Here is a 19,761-nt window from a genome sequence, read left to right as displayed (position 1 = left end):
GATCTACTGAGAGGGTGGGCTAATCAGTTCAAAAAAAATATTGCAAACAGCCAGCGAAAATTCAGGGACAGTCGGCACGTATGGAAAAACTGGTTCGGTCATAAGTGAGGTTCGAGTTCGGTGCGTTCGGTTCGGTTCGTTTCACATCTCTATTTAATAGTTAAATTAAATTACCATACTCTTGGTATACATTCCTGTCATCACTGTCCAGAGTTTAGAAAATTTAGTGTTCACAAGCTGGCTAAAGAAAGTATTCAGTCTATCAGAGGTGACACTGAAGAACTGGGAGGCAGCAGAACTTGTGGTTAAAATGGAAATGTGCTAATGTGTAAATTCAGATTTAATACTATCACAGTCATCTGCACTGATTCAGCCGAGCAGAACCAATATGCTCAAAGTGGCATAAAAATCATTTAAGGAGCTATCAAAATCTTGCAAAGGGTATTTGGGCTTTTGCCATTTTAAAATCTGGCAAATAGCATTCTTCAATGGAGATTTTTCAACGATTTTGAGAACTGTTGTCAGCAGAAACTTTCTGCTTTCCATCTAGAAATTTAAAACATCACTAGTGCTGGCTTTAGTTTTAATTGAGAAGATTTTTTATGTCTGTCAAATCTACAATAAGAAGTACTGCAACATAGGTACATTCTTTGAAAACAGCTGGTGTTATAAGTTTTGGGCCATAAAGCAACCAACAATAGTGCATCTGATTGATATTTTTTAAAGAAAAGGTTGCAAAACCTTTGCAATTGAGATGAAGCTTTCAATTTTGGCAAACAGCCTTTGAGGTGCTCAAAAGACCTTTGTGTTGATTGCCTTCTTAGCAGTAATATAAAACTATGAATTTGTTGGGTTACTGGCTTAGCTGTGGGTGTAGGACAAGTGACAATCACTGAGACTGTGGCAGCCCTTTTGACAAATACGACAGCCATCTGAGTTACTATACTTGCTTGTGCTTATCAGATTTCAGATGCGCTTTAAGTGCTGCTTTACCAATGTTTGAAATGATAATTTGTTGTTTGTTTTTATAATAATAACAAAAAGCTTTAGCGTCACTGACGGATGATTTCTGAAGCCAAGGTTTGTAGATCTAGAAATCTAGATATTATAGATCTAGATTATTTTAGATCTACATCTTTCTCAAACCACAGTCTGGCACAGTCACTCACAGTGCATTAATTGATTAAACAATGTCTCATATTTAGGCATTTTATTACAAACTAGGTTATAGAATAGTGAATAGATTGGTAGATCTTATACGTTTTTATCTGTATATTCTTAAAATTTAAGAGAAATTCGAACTAATACCCCAGATTAGATCTACGATTCTTGAATAAGACTATATACTAGATCTAGCTTAGACTTGAACACAGTGCCACACAATAAGAAACTAAGATTAAATCTAGATCTACATCTAGATCTATATAGATCTAGTAGATCTAGTCAAATCTAGTCTATATTTAGATCTAGATATCTAAATCTAGGACACAGATCTAGGTCACTGGACTAGATCTATTTATTAAATTGCCAGTGCACAGAAGTAATATGATCTAATAATGTAGGCCAATGAAAATATAAGAGCACAAAATGAAACAAGAAAAATTAAGTCTACAAAGATACGTAAAGTAGTTCCCATTCGGATGAAAATCAACGTGTTCAGTGAAAAATCGATCCGATAACGATACTATTCTATAAATAGATTAGATCTATCAAGGAGCAGTAAACACATTCTGCTCAAACTCTGAAATGCTATTTTCAAATTTATTTCCGCCTCAACGGCCCATCCCCTGCAACAGTGCCAAATTAAAAAAAAATTTTTAGCCATTTTTTTTTTCGATCGGCGAAATTCCAGGACAATTAACGAGATGTTTTAAAATTCCAGGAGATTTCCAGGACTTTTTGAGTTTTTTTTTTAATTCCAGGATATTCCATGACATCCTGGAATTTCAGGAGGCCGCAGACACCCTGTTTTTTTTTTAAATTCCAGGACACCCTGAAAACCAGACCTCGATCTAAAAAAACTCTGAAAATCTTTTTTAAATTTAGAAGATGTTCAACCCATTAATGAAGAGTTCCGTTATTGGAACACCAACCCAATGGGATTTATTTGTTTTCTTCTTATGTGATTTTTTAAGACACGTAAGCTTTCTTGGGATACACCTTATCATGTTGTGCACAGAGTTAGTCACAGCGCTGCAGAGGTATGTTTTCTGCAGCTCCTAAAAAAAGCAATGCACATTTTCTGCGCATGTTCAAAACAAATCTAATCTTATTTCGCATTCTTCAGAAAAAGGAAAAATAATAAAATCGGATTTTGTTTTCATTGAAAAAAAATTGAACAAAAATTCTGATTATTTATTAAAAAAAAAAAAAAGTCGGGGAAAATTTCTGATTTTTTGTTAGAAAAGTAGATCACTGTTTTGTCCAGAATTGCATGTTTGAAGAGCCACTGTCACTCTGCTGATACTGTCCGAAAAGGAAGACCTTCTCAGCAGCGCAACATTGATTCACATTTTTGAGGGTTAAATTTTGCAATAGTCAAACAGGAAAAGTAAACACAGTGAGAGCAATGTCATAAGAATACAACATTTCAATATGAAAAATGTGATATTGCCCTACATGTGAAATTCTCTGCTGCAAATCAAACAATCACACTGGTAATAATTTCATGTTATAGTAGTAAATTTACCTAGTATTCCAATTTTGTAACACCTCAAGTCAACAATGAAATACAGTTGTTTTTTTCTTGACATCCTTGCTTCTTATATTTTCTACATAACATATGTGAATTTCATGAAAAAAAATCTAAAAAATTGTAACCTTCAGCATAAATGGGTTGAGATAACATATAACATACCTTCGCTTGGATTTTTTCACATGTGTGATTTGCCAAAGTGCTCTGACAGCACAAGCAGCACTATCACGAACAGTTCTGATAAGAGCTAATGTTGCTTGATTATTATTTTCTCTCACAAGACTATTAACTTTATAAGCACTTCTAGCTTGACACCACTGACGACGTAATCTTGTTTTCAGTAAAGAAATTTTGGTAGGTCTCATTCCCATTGGCACATCATTTTCAAGTCTGCGACAAAATATGGAAAAAAATGTTAAGTAAATACACATAAGAGTATCTTTGGAACTTGTATCAAAGTAAAGTGTAGATATTGTGTATGTGATTCCTAACATTTTTACTGCTGCAAGATTTTAGACATAGATAATTTAAAAAAAAAAAAATTTGACAAGTATTTAAATAGTTGAATATTAGATATAAAGCACTGTTATAATTTAGTTAAAGATGTTACATTTCTTGCTTGATGTAGACACAATATAAATTATCTGACTTCTAGGAATCAAAGAAATATTTAACATCAAGTTCTACAGCACTTCAAGATATAGATAGATAGTATGATTTAATTATTTTCTATCAATCATACATTAAAAACTTCTCATTAAAAAGGAATTGCCTAATGTTTTGGAAAGGTAAGTTATTTTATGTTTAAAAGAAAGGGAGAAAATATTTTAGTCTAAATGGTAGATTTTTTGCTAACTTGCCCAATCCTAATCATTATGGATTTAATTGTACAACTGGAAGCTACAAAATGCATTTTAAAATTAAATAAAAACAAGATTACAAAGAGAGTTTGTGTTGTCACACAAAACTCAGAGGCGGCCCCTGTCAGAGTTGGATCCCTGTCGGATCCGCATATTCGCAAGGAATATTCAAGACGTGATTTTGTTTTGGTTGTCAAAAGTAATAATGTTTCAAAGACTCATTTGGTGTTGTAAAAAATGTAGTTTTTTTCTCTGTAAAATGTTTTACATGTTTTGGATGTTCCTTCAAAGTTAAAGATAATTTATTTCCATATCCAAATCTCCTGCTGGACGACGGGGATGGCAGCAAGCAGGGTATGAAGCCGGGATCGTTGAGATAATCAGTCCAGCGCGCTCTGCACGACCAGGCATTGCTGTTAACTTAATAACAAACTAATAGCCAATTATTGATAAAGAAATATATTACACATTATGGCGTGACAACTACCGAATATGTACAATGTCAGATGAGCGATTTTAGATAATCTTTTGTTATTGTTTTGTAATTGAAAAATAAAAAGAAAATAAGGCATCGAGCTTATATTTCGGCATTGTCTGCTCGATGTCCCAGCACAGTTACCAACAGAGCTATTGGCATTTTCATTTAAATGGAACTAGAATGAGGATGAAGATCTACCTAAATTAAACTTCAGATTTAGCACTCTTAAGATCTATATCTACTAGATCTAAATCTAAAATATAATTTTGGAATAATGTAGATATAATTTAGGTAATATTTATGTAAACAAAAAAAAAAAAAAGCCTAGATAATCTATTAATAGACTGAATGCAATATTGAATTTAAAAATAGTAGATTACTTTTAGTATTTTATAACATTGCAATATTGATCTAGACATTTGGAAATAAAAATCTACACTTTAAGTCTAGACGTTGAAATTATAGATCTTGATCTAGTTTAGACTAGGAAGTAAACATCTTCAACTCTGAAGGAACATCCGAAACATGTAAAACAACAAACATTCTAAACTAGACCTAGCAATTCTAGATCTAGAATCTACAATGATTTTAATTAGAATATAAATCTAAATATCTAGTTTAAAAAATTTAGCTCTAGTGTAAAAAAATCTAGATCTAGTGTAAAAAATCTAGATTAGATCTAAATCTAGCTATTATGTCTTTTTAAAATATGAGTCAGATTACGACACCGTGACATTGGTGCACTGAGTGAGTTCTTTTAGCATTTCATTTAATAAAAAGAATTAACTCCAAAAATCCACTACATCACACTGCCTAGTGAGACTAAAAATGTCTTTATCAATATGAGTAGGCTCTCAAGGGTTCATAGACATTGGTGCACCCAGTTATTTTAGCATTTCATTTAAAGAATTACCTACATATTACGTCAAAGGAAAAAAATACATTACGACATAATGGGCTAGTTAGACTAAATATGTATGTATTTTTTTGTTTTGTTTTGTCTGTCAGTTCGCCATGTTAATACTGAAAAAAAACAACAAATAAACTAAAAGCTATAAAAAATCTGATTAAAGTTTAATTTCCCTTCTGAAACATCACAATAGTTTTTAAGTTTTTATAATAGATTGTTCTGGATGTATACAGTGAGAGAAAATAAGAATTCCAGATAAATCAAATGCCGTTAATTAAATTTTTGGGATGGTCTCGAATATTTGACTTAATGATACTGAAAATATCACAAAAAATTGTCTTTCTTTGTTAACTTATTGTAACATTACCTCCCTTATATTTATGTAATTGTTTTAGAATTGGTGTTTTTATGAAAAAATCGCTTCTTGTATAATAAATTTTATAAATTAAATGGTTTGCTTTTAGAAAACCAAAAGTAGCTGTTGCACCTGAACCTTTCAAGCTGCATCGCGTGGTAAAATAATTATTTTTTATTTCTCTTCTAGTTTTCGAGATCTGAGTATGACAGACGGACATTTTGCACAAACCTAATAGTGGCTTTTCCTCTTACGAGGGCCTCTAAAAATTGGAGAAAGGATAATTTTTTATTTATCACCTCTAATTTCAAGTAATTAATACATGATTTGATTAGTATCACAAAATCATCTTTAAACTATGTACAAATATATTATATCCCCATTCTATACAAAAGAAAAAAAAAACTGATAGCAAGCTTCTGTGATTGGTTCATAAAATCAAATCTTTATGTTTAAATGTGATGGAAAATCAACATTCATAGACTGGTGAGAATGAAAATAAACACTTTTTAACTAAACATACTCATCACTGTCTACTTCTTCATCAGAAGAGGCAGAGAAAACATCTCTTTGCCATGGTAACATATCACTGTCTTCATCCTCACTTTCTTCATCTGAACTAAATAAATCTGAAACAATAAACTTGTTATTTTAAAGAATTCAATTCTAAAACAGAAATAAAAAATATAGAAGTAAGCAAGAAAAACATTTTGAAAATACTTTAAAAAAAAAAAAAAGCTTTTGTTAAGTACCATTGTAACAATTATTTTGAATTAGTCATGTAATTAAATTTGTAATAGATCTAGACTAACAATAATAAATCTCTGCGATTTGAAATATTTTTATTTCCTTCTTTAATCTTTCTCAATGCGTTATGATCCTATCACTTGTCTGGACCAGTTGAGAGAGGAGGAGGGGTATCTGGATGAAGATTACTGTGATAGCTTTTTAAATGTATTTTAGTATTTTATTATTTTTTTAAAGTTGTATGATTTGAATTCAAACTCAAGGACTCAAGCCAATACCATAGGCCAGAGAAACAGATGACCTTTACATCATCTGCCCTATAGATCGTAAGGTCTGAAAGGGGGAACTTTTACTTACTTTTTAATTTATAACTTATACCGCTAAATCTGTAAAGTACAATTTGATACCAAACAAAATAATTAATTAACAATAATTAATTAACTAATTGGTTAATTTTTATAAAGCTTACATCAACTCACTCTGTCTGTCTGTCTGGTAAAAAGTTTGTACACATTATTTCTCCTACACCCATACTCAAGATACTTATTCATTGACATAGACAAGACATGAATCAATTTTTTTTTTAAAGTACCAATTAGACAATTAATTACTGGTAATTAATATTTTTTTAAAATAGCAACAAGGGAAACCAACTCTTCAGTATTCACAGATATGGCTCAATTTGTTGGGTTTAGCCTCCTTAAATAATTGATAAGCTATTTTTCCATCACACTTTCTCGAATCAAGTTGATACTTTGAACAATTATTTATTGTACCTAACAAAACATGAATCATTAAACAAATTAATTATTGGTAATTTATTATTTAGTTTGATACTGAATAAGGGAAATAACTTGTAAGTTATTGGTAGATATAGTTTTAAGGACTGAGTTTTTCCCCATTTAGATAAGCTTTTTTTAAAAAAAAAAAAAGGATTTTTAATATTTCGCTTGTTTTTTTCTAATGATTCTGGTTTTGTCAGGTACAAGAAATAATTGTGTAAATTTTCAACTGGATCTAAGATTTGGTGTGGGAGAAATAATGTGTACAAAATTGTACAAGACAGAGTGAGTTGATATAAGCTTTGTAAAAAATATTACAATGAAAGAAATTTGTGTAGAATATATTTGTTAAATTGTCTCAAGAACTGGAAGTTATCAATCCTATCACTCTAATAAAACCCAGTAGTTTCTCAAAGGCTTCACTGTTAAAAGTTTCCCCAGGCTATTGACATTCAAATATTTTTTTACTAATTCGAAAGACTTTTTAAGGAAAATATGCTTCACAGGTGAGGCTGCAGCAAAACAAAGTAGAGGTAGTGTGTTATAAATATGTCATACTTTTTTATCCTGGCTATTTCCAGATATGGAATATCAGCCATTTCTGTCTCCGATTGAACCTGACACTCATAATAGTGGCCTCAGGTCCAAATTGTCTTTTTCTTGAAATAATGTTTATTATTATCCACATTGTAAACTCTCATTTTAGTTTTGAAAGCAAAGAAAATGGTCATTTACCATTAACAATACTTTTCCTACTTATCACAACAATGATCCATTTCTAGAAAAAAAGTGAAAATTCTGGCTTGGTTATGGCTGTTTGCATAAGTTTTTACACATGACCTGTGTTGTGCAAACTTTTTATAAAAATTTACATTTAGCATCAAAACTATGAAATTAAATAACGTACATAGGCAAAATGCCTCAACTTTTTTTTTTTAAATTCACCAAATATAATTTCAAGAAAATGAATTTTTAGGCTGGTGTTTTCTGTTAGAAAAAATAATGAAATGCCTTCATAAAAAAATTCTAATGTAATGACAGAATTATTATATATAATATATGCTTTTGCTAAAATTTTGAAAATAAAGTTTAAAAAAAATAATTTTTTAGATATAATTTAATTTAAGCAGTCCAAGTTTTTTTTAGAAAAGAGGGAATAACATAAAATATATTTTTTATGAAATATTTATAATGGAATAAAAATTTATTTCATAATGGGTACAAAGTATAGTTTCACAAATTGTGTTCCGTGGAACACTAAGGTTCCGCAAGGCCTGAATAGGTGCTCCACGAACCATTGGAATATTAAACTAGTAGTTTTACACATGAAAAGAAAACAGGAAAAATATTTAACATACTTTTTTAAAAAGACTACACCTCCTTTAAACTACTAATAGAGCGATTGTTTTTCTCTTAATAACTAATGAATGTTAGATAAAATAAAAACAACAATGGAACATTCCCATTCCCACCCTTCTCCCCAAGAAAGAATCCTGGTTAAGCGAATGTATTCATGTTTATAATAATAATAATTTGTTTAAACAAATAGGAAATTAGCCAAACTAAAAAAATGAGCAAATGGTTCCGCTAAATTCTCCAAACGTGCAAAGTGTTCCATTACATAGGTATAGACTATGACTATAGACAATATACACCTTAAGCTTACATTTTGTTTGTGAGCAGCGCTATCTAAATAAATTTATTAATATTAATAATAGAGGAATTTTTTAAACTTAATTTTACTATAAATTTGAGCTCAACTATCCAAAATTATTGACAGGCAATTGTGAAATGACTAAGATAAAACAATATGATATTAAAAATATATTCAAAATAAATTAAATATATACTTACTTGGTCCTAATAAAAAATGGTTGCTAGTTTTCCTTTTCGCATAAAATGAGTAAAAATTGACTGCTAAATCACTTTTTAGTTTCTGTTTGGCTGCTTTTTCAGTAAGGACTCCAGTAAGTTTATTCAGTTTTACATAAGGAACTGAAACTTTACTGACCACAGGTGAAGTTGTAATTATAGAAGGCTTTGGTGTTGAATTAGTCACACTGACAGCAGTAGTCTTTTGTAGTGCTGCTGGTGGTACATATGGTGGTGGTGGAGGTAAACTTAAGTGAGCAGCTAATGTATTTGGAGAGGGAAGCATGAGTGCTGGATCAATGTTCAGTTTGGTGTTCATATTTAATAGAGACAAAATATCCACATTTGGAGGTAGTAGTGAAGACATGTGGTTGCTCTGTTTCAGTCCAGGTAAATGGACTTCAGGTCCAGACTGGGAAGTTGAAAAAGGATAACTAGGAGCACTAGTTGAGGGAAATGAAGGAGGAGATGTTAAATAAGATGATGCTAATGAAGTGCTTTGCAAATTACTTTGATGACTTTGCAATGGATTTAATGTCAAAGATGATAATGATGAAGGTCCAGAAGGTCCAACTTGTAAAATGGATGCCTGCCTAGAACAATGTGTTGAGTTAAAAGATTCTAAAACATTATTTAAATTTGCCTGCTGACTAAAGGCACTCACAGGGGGATCTATAGAAATTGATGATGCTCCAGGATATGGAGGAGGAAGTCGAGGTGGTGTATGGGATGCCATGTGTCTTTCAGGCTCAAGAATGTTTGAGTTTTGAAATCCTAAATTATCTTGTGCTGCTAGTGTGGCTAGCAAAGAAGTATCAACTTGAGGTAGTGGAGGTATATCCTGGACAGTCAAATTTTGATCATATCTAGGAAGATTTAAATTCCCTGTATAATTTGATGTGGAAGCTTGTGGACTAAATGTATGAGATGAAGCAGGACTAAACCCAGATCCTGGACTAGGACTATGTTCAAAGCCAAAATTTTGCTCTGGACTTGATAATTGCAAGGGACTGGAGTTAGAATCTGTATGGCCATGTTCTTGAGATTTTCTAAGTTTTTCATTTATTTTGTTTTGAGCTATTTTAGTTTGCAATTTGTTCATAGTTCGAGAGCTTTTTGCACGACTTTTTGGTGTTAATTTTGGCTCAGGCTTGGCTCTCATTTTTTCTAGCTTCTCTGCCAGTTCAGGATAATATTTTGCAATCATAGATCCACCTGTCATTAGCCCACTGGAACTGCTGATATCGTTGGGAGAACGAACAAACCCCTGACCAGATTGAAGAGATTTACCCAATATACTGTCAGATGATAGAACATTATTTCCAATGGGTAAAATTAATTTGTTTTCAGTAGGGCCTGTATCAGAAAATGCATATGGATCATCTGGATCATCAGAGTTTGAATGTTGTATAGATATGGCAGAAAAATTATTATCTTTCGTGCTTGAGAAGATGAACTTGTTTTTCACAGCACTATTTAGGATTAGTGGAGTTTTAATTTCAGAGTTGGTAGAGGATTTCTCTTTCTTTTTTCTTTCTTTCTTAGGCAGAATTCCCAATACTTGCATATGATTGTTACAATATCTGAAAGTACAAGTAAATAGCAATGTATTTTTTTTTTAAATAAAAGAACTAACATATATAAATATATTCTGAGAAATTTGATCAGTTGAAAAATCCAATATATATATATATATATATATATATATATATATATATATATATATATATATATATATATATATATATATATATAACACACACATATAATTGAATGTAAGATATATGTAAGGCTTTCATAGAAATCAAAACTGTTAAACCAATCTTGATGAAACTTAGCATGAATGCACTTTCACTTTAGATTATGAAAGAGGAGATCATAGTGTATAAATGTCCCTCCCACAACCAGATGACTTTAAAGACCAACTGAAGAGGGTTTTTTTCGAAATTGATATAACTATTGATTTGGATAGTAGATGGTTTCAAATATAGTTCCTAAAAATTTGAGTTTAAAGAAATACATATTTATACTAGAAAATGTCATTTGAAAGTGTAAAACAATAATGAGATTTGAAATGGCTATGTAATGGCCGAAAGCGGAAGTGACATCTTAGGATGGAAATCGGAAAGAATGGCGAGCTCAAGACACTAGATCTAGCTAGGATTCTAGATCTTGTTTTTGTTTAAGACCAACTTAATTTAGACAATTTAGTCTTATTACTAGATTGTAACTAGATATGCCATAGATCTAGATATCTAATAATAGATTTTTAGCTACATATATTTTTTTTACTAGTCTTAGTTTAGATGTAGATTTGTAGATCTAGTCGTAGATCTAATTTAGTATAAATTACTATTTATAAATATAGGAATATAGTCTTAAGACTTAGTGACTAGCCTAGGCTATAGGGCTAGGTCCCTTCACTAGTGGTCTATAATAATATGAATTTATATGTCATGGGGAAGGTTCTGTCTAAATCTTTAGTTGGTCTATTCTTGTTTTGTATTAGGGCCTTATTATATAAATGCTACAAGATTTAGACTTAGTAGTAGCAATAGTCTTTAGAAAGCATATAATTATATCATTCTTTATAAAGTAAAGAAAGATATAGATCTAGATTTATAAAATCTAGACTTACTTTTAAAAAACTCTTTCCACATCTTCTTTCATCATTAGACTCTAAGAATTATAAGAATTAGGATCTACCAATAGGCCTATAAAATCTAGTTATATTCTAGTAAAGTAGTGCTAGATTCCACTGGGCTGATATTAATGTTCATATTCATTTAATATTACTTATTTTTTCATTTGTGTTTATAGATCTATTACAAAAAATATATATTTTTAAAATTTTATTGTAGAAACCTGACATTGGCTAAAAGATGATCTGATGCGTCTAACAGTGAATGGCTGCCTGATTGTGTGTTATGCCAGCTGAATTGTTGTTTTATAAGACTGTTGAGCATCTTTTACTTACAAATCCAAAAGCTGATGCTATGACACTCAATGGCTTAGAAGAAGTCCTCTCAGTTTTATATGGTCATGACAATAATCTTTAAATAAATAAGTCTTATACATCTCATCATATTTGTTTTCAGTTGGTTTGTTTTAAGCTAACGTTGTCTTAAATTTTTTGAATTAATAATATTGTTAAATTTTCTTTATAAATACTCAAAAGTGAAAAAATATTCTTTTGGATAAATTTCAACTTTCTGGGACATGCCCTTTATATTTAATGCATAAAGTTATAAGGCCTTATCTTCGATTCTGAAAATTAAGGATTAATGCAGTATTTCCCTTGACCACACAAACCCAGTTGCAACTTGTATATTTTGTCACATCTAATTCATTATGCAGACAAACCAGTGGTTTCTTTGGCATAGCATAAAGGAAAGCATATTGCCTTTGAAAGAAACAGCTGAAAAGCTCTCACGAGCTTGCTAAAGACAGACACAGACGACGAAAACGAAAATGTAAATTATTATAAATGCAGAATGTATAATTTGTTTATATTTATAAATTAGTTAATATAATGTAATATTTCCAGTAAGTCCCTGTTTACAAAGATATTTAAAAAAAAAAAATTAGCACCTAAAAGTTATTTAGCTAGATAAATAATTTAATATTAGAACTTGAAATATTTATAGCTTGAACCTAACTGATCAAATATTATATATTACCTCAGCTGTTTCTGCTCTTGCTATCTTATTGCAATTAAAATGTTCTGATAATATTTTAATATTTGAAAATATGTTAATATAAGAAATATAATATAAGAAAAAATAAAAGTTAACCATCAGTTAGCAATTCAGCTTTAAAACTGCATTACGAAAACCAAATTTAGCTCTTCATTGATATCAACTTTTCATTGAGCTAACTGCTTCCAATATGGGGATTACTCTTGAATCATATAAGCTAAGGAAGCTGATTTTGTACTTAAAGTGTGCAAGTAACTATCTTGCTTTGACTTGTTTCTCCCCACCCCATCTCTACACACAATTACACATTATCACAATTCCAGTAGTCAAGGAGCTGTTTCTGCAACCAAAGTTTCTAGCATATAGATCTATTTTATTATCATCGTTATCAGAACGAAAAGTACTGGTAATTAAAAGAATTGGTGATTAAAAAAATACAGGTGTACTGCAGGATATGGTGGACAGAAACACACTGTGTTGTGGTCAAATACTTGGTACGCATGAATGGATTTAGGTTAAACCGGCTGGTTAACTGTGATAAGCTTACACAGTCATAAAAACTACACATTGACTGTAACAAGAGATATAGCAGACTGATCCACATTGTACGGTGGACTAAAACTCGATACTAGTGCGCTTGACCGGATCTAGGCAAATCCGGCGAACACTAATTCGCTTAGCTCTATATTTAGTAGAGTGACCTAATTTCCACCTTATGACGTCGCGGACCCTGTAGTTAGGGAGAAACTCATCTCGAATGGCTACGAGACTAAGACTTTTAGGTGTCCCTAAAACCCACATTAAAATGCTAATATCTCATTAACGGCTGAAAAGTTATAGAAAATATTTTGCATATACATGTTTTTTTAAGCATTACATTACAGAAAACAAGTATTAAAACAGTTTCTGTGATTGACCCCAAAATATCAGTTGGTCTTTAAAATTAGGAAAAAAAATTCCAATCTATACAATACAATGCACTTTACTAGATTTAGGTCAAAGTAGCCATCTTGCAATAGATTTTCACAATATAAAAATCTTTGGTCAAGCAGTGATACAAATCATATTAGCTTATACGGTCAAAAACAACAAAAAAGTATTAAGGGCCTATTATTAAATGTTTATCATTAATAAACTACTTTATTTAATACAATTCACCTTCAAATGTGTTTTTTAAAAACATTAGAACTATAAATTTGCTTTAATTATGAATCTTCATTTTGGAATTTAGTTATTGTTTAATACATGTTTTTTTTACATTTTTATTTAAGAAAATTTACCTTCAAATGCGTGTTTTAAAAACATTTTAGAACTATACATATATATGTATTTCTAGTATTAATTCTAACAATAAAGAAATGTTATAAATAACTTTTTTTTCTTTTATGTAGCGTATCTTTCATCCTTATAGCAAGAATCTCTTTTGTGAACCAACAGGAGGAGGGGGTATCTGGGAAAGGTTTCCATACTGCCTTTAGGCGCTCAGCTTGAGTGGGGTTTCAAACTCTAGATAGGTAGCAAAGTGGTTAATACATCTATGCCACATAACTCTGAAATAAGAATAATCGTCGCATGCCTACTCACAATTGTAAGCAACACACAATTGATTGCTTGCTGCAGTTGTATCCTAGTGCTTGATTGGCTCAGTGTAGTGGTGTGTTTTTCTTATTATCAATCAACAGTATTATGTTTTTGTCCTTTTATTTATACCATACATTGTTATTATTAGCTGTGTTGCTATCATTTACTAACCAGACCACTAAGGCGATATTTTGTCTACTATACTGTGTAGTACCTAGATTTATATTGACAGCGTAAAAGTGAGGTGGTGGTATTATATAGTGTATAAGTACTTGAATAAATATACAGTTCCCATTTAGCAGATTCTCAGTTATTGTGGGTGGTTCAGCAATTGCATCTCCCTTGATAAAAGAGGGATCACTGTAAACAATTTTTAAAAATATTTTCATTTTAACATTATATCAAGTTTATTTTAAGTGAATCCTAGTTATTTTTGTTTAGTCTTTAGTCTTTTAGTAGTTTTAGTTATAGCAGCATGGAGATTTCTTATCATAATGTATAATTCATAAAAATGCTTCTGTAAAAAAAGTAAAAGTTTGACCTTCTTTCTTCATGTTTAGGAATAGCTTGAGTGCACATCTGATTACTTGACTTAGCAACATAAGCACATCTTTTAAAAGGCGCACTTGGATCCTCTAATATATGTCTAATACAGAAGCCATATCCATTAAGTCGCCTTTGATTGCAGAGCTTGCCACTGAAAGAGCAAAGGAGCTTACTGTCTGCACTAGAGTAGTGAATATTTTTTCCTTCGTACATTGTACGTGATGCTCCAGTACAATCATACCCTAAAATATCTCATGTTCTGAAAAAAAAAAAAAAGATGTATGCAATAAAGATTAATATTTTCAATATGCAGACATTGTTGCAAAATTTTTGCCATCGTAGATCTATAATCTTCTGGTACCAAATAACTAATTTTTTTTATATTACCATACTATTTAAAACATAACAATAATATATATATTGATACTGTTAGGAATCATACTGTCAATTGCATAAATTTGTATATATGCCAGGTAGCAAAATTACTTAAGGTAAGGTTGCACTAGATCAGCCAAATAATTATCTCCAATAGTTTAGGCAATATAAATAGTATTGAATAGCGTTTACATGCAATTAATAATTTTTTACATTAAAAAAATATTATCACAGAACAACAAAATGCTTTAATTCTCCTAAGGCCAGAAAAAAGATGTTGTTTCTGTAAAAAAAAACTAAATTGATATGAGGACTCTACTCTTTGAGGTGTTCCAGCTTAGAGAAACAGACTAGGAAATGTCCCAATGAGGAACAAAGTGGTGAATAAATAACTGGTGATTGGATTAGAGAGCATTTTTTACATTAGCATTAACGACATTAACTTATTTCCATAATATATATATATACATATATAATAATAATAATTATATATATATATTATATATATAATAATTTTAATATTAATATAATATATAGGTACTATTATGAGTGATAGAATGGGATGAAAATGATCAATACAAATATCCACTTTATTTAAGAACGTTTCTTTAAAAAAAAGTTTCTACAAATAAAAGCAACACAAATTGTTGTTGGTTTTCTTTTATGAAAAGCTTAATGTTTAAGACTATTCATTAAAAATTTCTCTTCAAAAAATAACTTTGAAAACACATTCCAGAAATGCTTTAAGCTTTTCGATCTCCTGTTCTTATTGCTAGATAATTTATAGATCTTGATATTAAGTAAGTGAAATAAAGTCTAATACTACAGCATTTTTGCCCATAAAACCAGAGGGTTATACAAGTTTGATGTTTGGTTCACAGAATAGTAACATATTTCTAAAGTTATGTTCACATGAAAAATATCTACTGGAGACCAGCATAATTATAAATCTAATTTTTTAAAATTGTTTTTTTCTCAAAATAAAATTGCAAATAACTTGATTTATTTTCTTGGCTTTTCTCTTGCCTACTATTTTGGTTATCTGGTTCCTATATCTTATCTTCCGATATATTTTTACTTCTTTCTGTGGCAACAGACAATCTCCTGGTGTTGTATTCATTATTAGATTATGTAGACTTATTTCTACTTTTCATTTTAGGTACCTCAATTGTAAAGTGATTTTTTTTTGCTCTTTAATTTTTTTTTTGAGTCATATATATATTATCTAATTACAGTGAACTAGATTTATATTATCTATGGTAAAATCTATGGTATTATTGTCAATAATAATAGTAATGAATCATGGTTGTTTTAGTTGTATAAACATATAAACAAAATGTTTACATTTCAAGAAACAATTGTAAATTTCCTATAGAACTAAAAATAGCTAGGGAGTTAAAAATAAGCAAGGATATTTCTATTAGAAAAATTCTTGTTCTTTCATGTACAATGGAGAAGCTAAGTTTAAAGAGGAATGAAAACAAAGAAAAGCAAAAAGCAGGTGTGATTTAATGAGTTTCAAGCTTCATGTTAAGTATACTTTGGTGAATCTATTAATAAATGAATAGATTATATAGTGTGATGTCAATCTCTTCATGACTTCTACTGGAGAAATGTAATTATTTGATTTCCAAATGAAGAATTGTTATTTGTTCCCCTAAACAAAGATTCTCTACAGGGGAATTGAGGTTACCTGATTGACAGTTTGAATCTAACAGCTGAAAATGCCAAGACATATTTAACACCTAATTCCATTGTAACATTATTATTGTAAAACACTAACAAAATTGACAAATTTTTGACTACATTAACTTAAAACTAACATGGTGTAGTATTTTTTTTTTTAAATTGTGTATTCATTTAATCATGACGTAATTTAATTTAATTGATATGTTTTTAAAATCTGTGGTAGACGTGTAGATAAAAAAATAAATATCAATGACTTGTCAGTGAAGATTTTCCCATTTAAAAGGGAAGGATTCCCTGTCCAATAAAGTTTTTTACTTCCAGAGGCACCACTCTGTCTAGTGCTCTATTAGATGTTAACTTGAGTATCCATTTGAATGGGAAAGATAAAAGGGAATATAGATGAAATTCCTTAAGAGGATTAATCATAGCGAATGATGGAATAGGTACCTTAACACCTGGACCAGATTAAAGCAGGATAACTACATGTAGGGGTGGGGCGAACATGGCTGCATGTAAAAATAACAGTGAAGGAATAAAGGTTGCCTATAAATAAGTGAGGGTCCAATTCATGTAAATAGTTCGGATGGCTTGTTACAAGGGTGCTATAAGATATCAAGTTAATATTTTTTAAGTTTTATTTTACTCACATTTTATGTACTATTCCCATGCTTTAGAAGTATTAACAGTCAAACTAAGTTTAAGCCCAATCTTGTGCTGAGCTAGCAACAAGAATTTAAAAAAGAAAAAGCTTAAATGTATAAATCCCCTGTATCAACTGTATGTACTTTCCATGTATAACAAATTAAACACATGAGCAGAATTTAACGACATTAACGTTGCTAGATCTATCTATCAGAAGACCGACTGTCAGTGATCCATTTGTGGTGTGAACCTTTTGAAGTCAGCCTTTTGTCTGTTAACAATTTGTCAGGTGAACCAATTACCAATTAATTGTGGTGAACCCATTTATAAGCCATAAGCCTTAGAATGATTCAATATCTAGATTCTATGTTTAGAATAAGAATGGATCTAGATTCTATTAGATTTTATATATATCTAGAATAGATAGATTAGAGATGTAGTCTAGTCAACCTAGAATCTAGTATTATAGATCTAAAATCTAGATTTAGTATATATATATATATATATATATATTTAGATTAGAATTAGATCTAGATTAATAATCTAGATAGATCTAAAATCTAGATGTATCATTAGTATCATCTAGACTTCTACTTGCGAGTCGTGGACGTTGAATGCAGAGCTATAGAGGAGGATCCTAGCAATGGAATTGAGATGCTACAGAAGGATCCTAGGCATCACATTCAAAGACCGCATCACAAACCAAGAAATCAGAGACAGGGTTACTGCAGCGATCGGAGCCCATGACGACCTGCTAACTATTGTAAAAAGACGAAAGCTTAAAACCTATGACCACATTACAAGATCTACGGGGCTCACAAAGACCTTCCTTCAGGGAACAGTGCCAGGAAAAGAAGAAGAGGCAGACATAAAAAGCGATGAGAGGACAACATTAAAAAATGGACGAGAGAGGTTCTAAACAAGGCAAAAAAAAGGGAGGAATGGAGAAAGAAGGTCGACAAGTCTTGTCTGGTGCCCCAACGGTCCAACAGACTAAGGGATAGGATAGGTAAAAAAAAAAAGACTTCTGAACTACTTCTAGACCTAAGCCTAGGCCTAGGGCTAATCATAATAATCATAATGACATAATCTTAGTCTTGGTTAATCTAATTCTAGTATCTAGATCTAGCTACTCTTAGCTAGGGCTAGCCTAGATGCCTAGACTCCGCTAGACTATTCAGTCATTTCAGTCAGTGAGTCACTATTCTGAGATTTTATTAATTCTCTACTTCTTAACTTAGTTATATTATTAGTTCTAGAAATCTAGATTCTAGATCTAGATCTAGGTTCTAGACTAGATTTTAGATCTATATAGAATATAAATTATATAGTTATAGTCCCAGATATTTCATGGGCTCATGGGGTCTAGACTATCTAGATAATTTTGAATAATGAATCAAAATAAATTCAAATATAAAAGTGTAAACATTAGATCTAGTGATCATTGAATGATTGATGATTAGTCAGATTAGTAACATTGTCGATAACTGGTACGCTTCTGTTTTCACACAAAAATGACAAATACTCGAGTGGTACTTTAAAATGGGATACTTTTTTTTTACTTTTCTGTATACACATTAAAAAAAACAACACTCAGTTGTTATGGAAAGGTGAAGTTATACCTCATAGTTTAATTTTCTTTTACATTACTTAAGTAAAATATTCGTGAAATTAACACTTCCGCGATTTCTTTTCATAGCGGAAGTGCCACAACCAAGTTTTCATTGCTATGACAGTTTCTTAAGAATTTCATGTCAGAGATGTAGATATCTAAATTATTAAAGAAATACAATCAACCTTACCATGAATATATTTGAAAAATATGAAAGATAAATAGAAAGTAATTTAAATAGTAAATGCTTAAAGAAGTGAATCAAAATGGCGGCCAGAATTTGCGTGTAAATTTATTCCCCTTCACGTCTTGCCATAGGGGGTTCTTAAGGAGAGGTTCGGTCGCTATACAAACTTGACTCTATTTAAACTATCTATGTTGGGACAAACATATTATGGGGAATATTGGAATAATATGCGTCTAATGTCATTATTTGAAACAACTTAAGAACTTTACAATGTTAAAAAATAGCAAAAGCTCTTGTTTAAGTGGTATGCGCACTTATTTAGGTATCCTTCCGCTAAAACAAATAGGTTGTATATTACTAGATTTAGCAATTCTATTTAACATTTGGTTATAATGGCATTGAACTTTCAAAACATCATTGAATTATTGACTAGTGTGAAAGATAACTAAAAGTCTCACATAAGATATTTTAGTGATTTAACTTTCAGCAGCTACCAACCGCAAGTAGTGCCGGAGACTTGCGTCGCATTGTCACTGGTCCCAGACTCACGCGCCGTTGTTGCTAAATATAGTAACATACATTGTTGATAATCTTAAACTTTAACTTAAAGGCATCTTTTAGACATAAGATCTAGATCGAAATATTTAGACTATTCTGACAGACAACGAGCAGACCATGTGCAATGGATGTAAATCTAACATAATGTCACAGATGAACTTTTGTATGAAGAAA

At 30.8% G+C, this 19,761-nt stretch overlaps 1 protein-coding gene across 3 annotated transcripts in view; it reads right to left on the bottom strand.

The window, feature by feature from the left end:
• The window catches only part of LOC106054875 (INO80 complex subunit D-like), a 32,392-nt gene extending 13,131 nt beyond the window's left edge, over window positions 1-19,261 (bottom strand). The window contains exons 1-5 of one of the 3 annotated variants that reach the window (XM_013210950.2): window positions 19,033-19,261; window positions 14,520-14,783; window positions 8,682-10,282; window positions 5,822-5,927; window positions 2,858-3,085 (exon numbers count right to left, since the gene is read on the bottom strand). In XM_013210950.2, coding sequence (XP_013066404.2) covers window positions 2,858-3,085; window positions 5,822-5,927; window positions 8,682-10,282; window positions 14,520-14,737 — 2,153 coding nt within the window. In that variant the 5' untranslated portion in view covers window positions 14,738-14,783; window positions 19,033-19,261. Of the gene's footprint in view, window positions 1-2,857; window positions 3,086-5,821; window positions 5,928-8,681; window positions 10,283-14,519; window positions 14,784-17,235; window positions 17,656-18,852; window positions 18,978-19,032 lie in introns of those variants that run through there. The other 2 variants (XM_013210951.2, XM_013210953.2) reach the window with 2 other exon arrangements.
• Between the last annotated feature and the right edge of the window lie 500 nt (window positions 19,262-19,761).

This window comes from Biomphalaria glabrata, chromosome 11 (genome assembly GCF_947242115.1).
Source record: "Biomphalaria glabrata chromosome 11, xgBioGlab47.1, whole genome shotgun sequence".
NCBI classification, from domain to species: domain Eukaryota; kingdom Metazoa; phylum Mollusca; class Gastropoda; family Planorbidae; genus Biomphalaria; species Biomphalaria glabrata.
The sequence above is the reverse complement of the archived record's forward strand: the minus strand, read 5'-3'. Positions and strand labels throughout refer to the sequence as shown.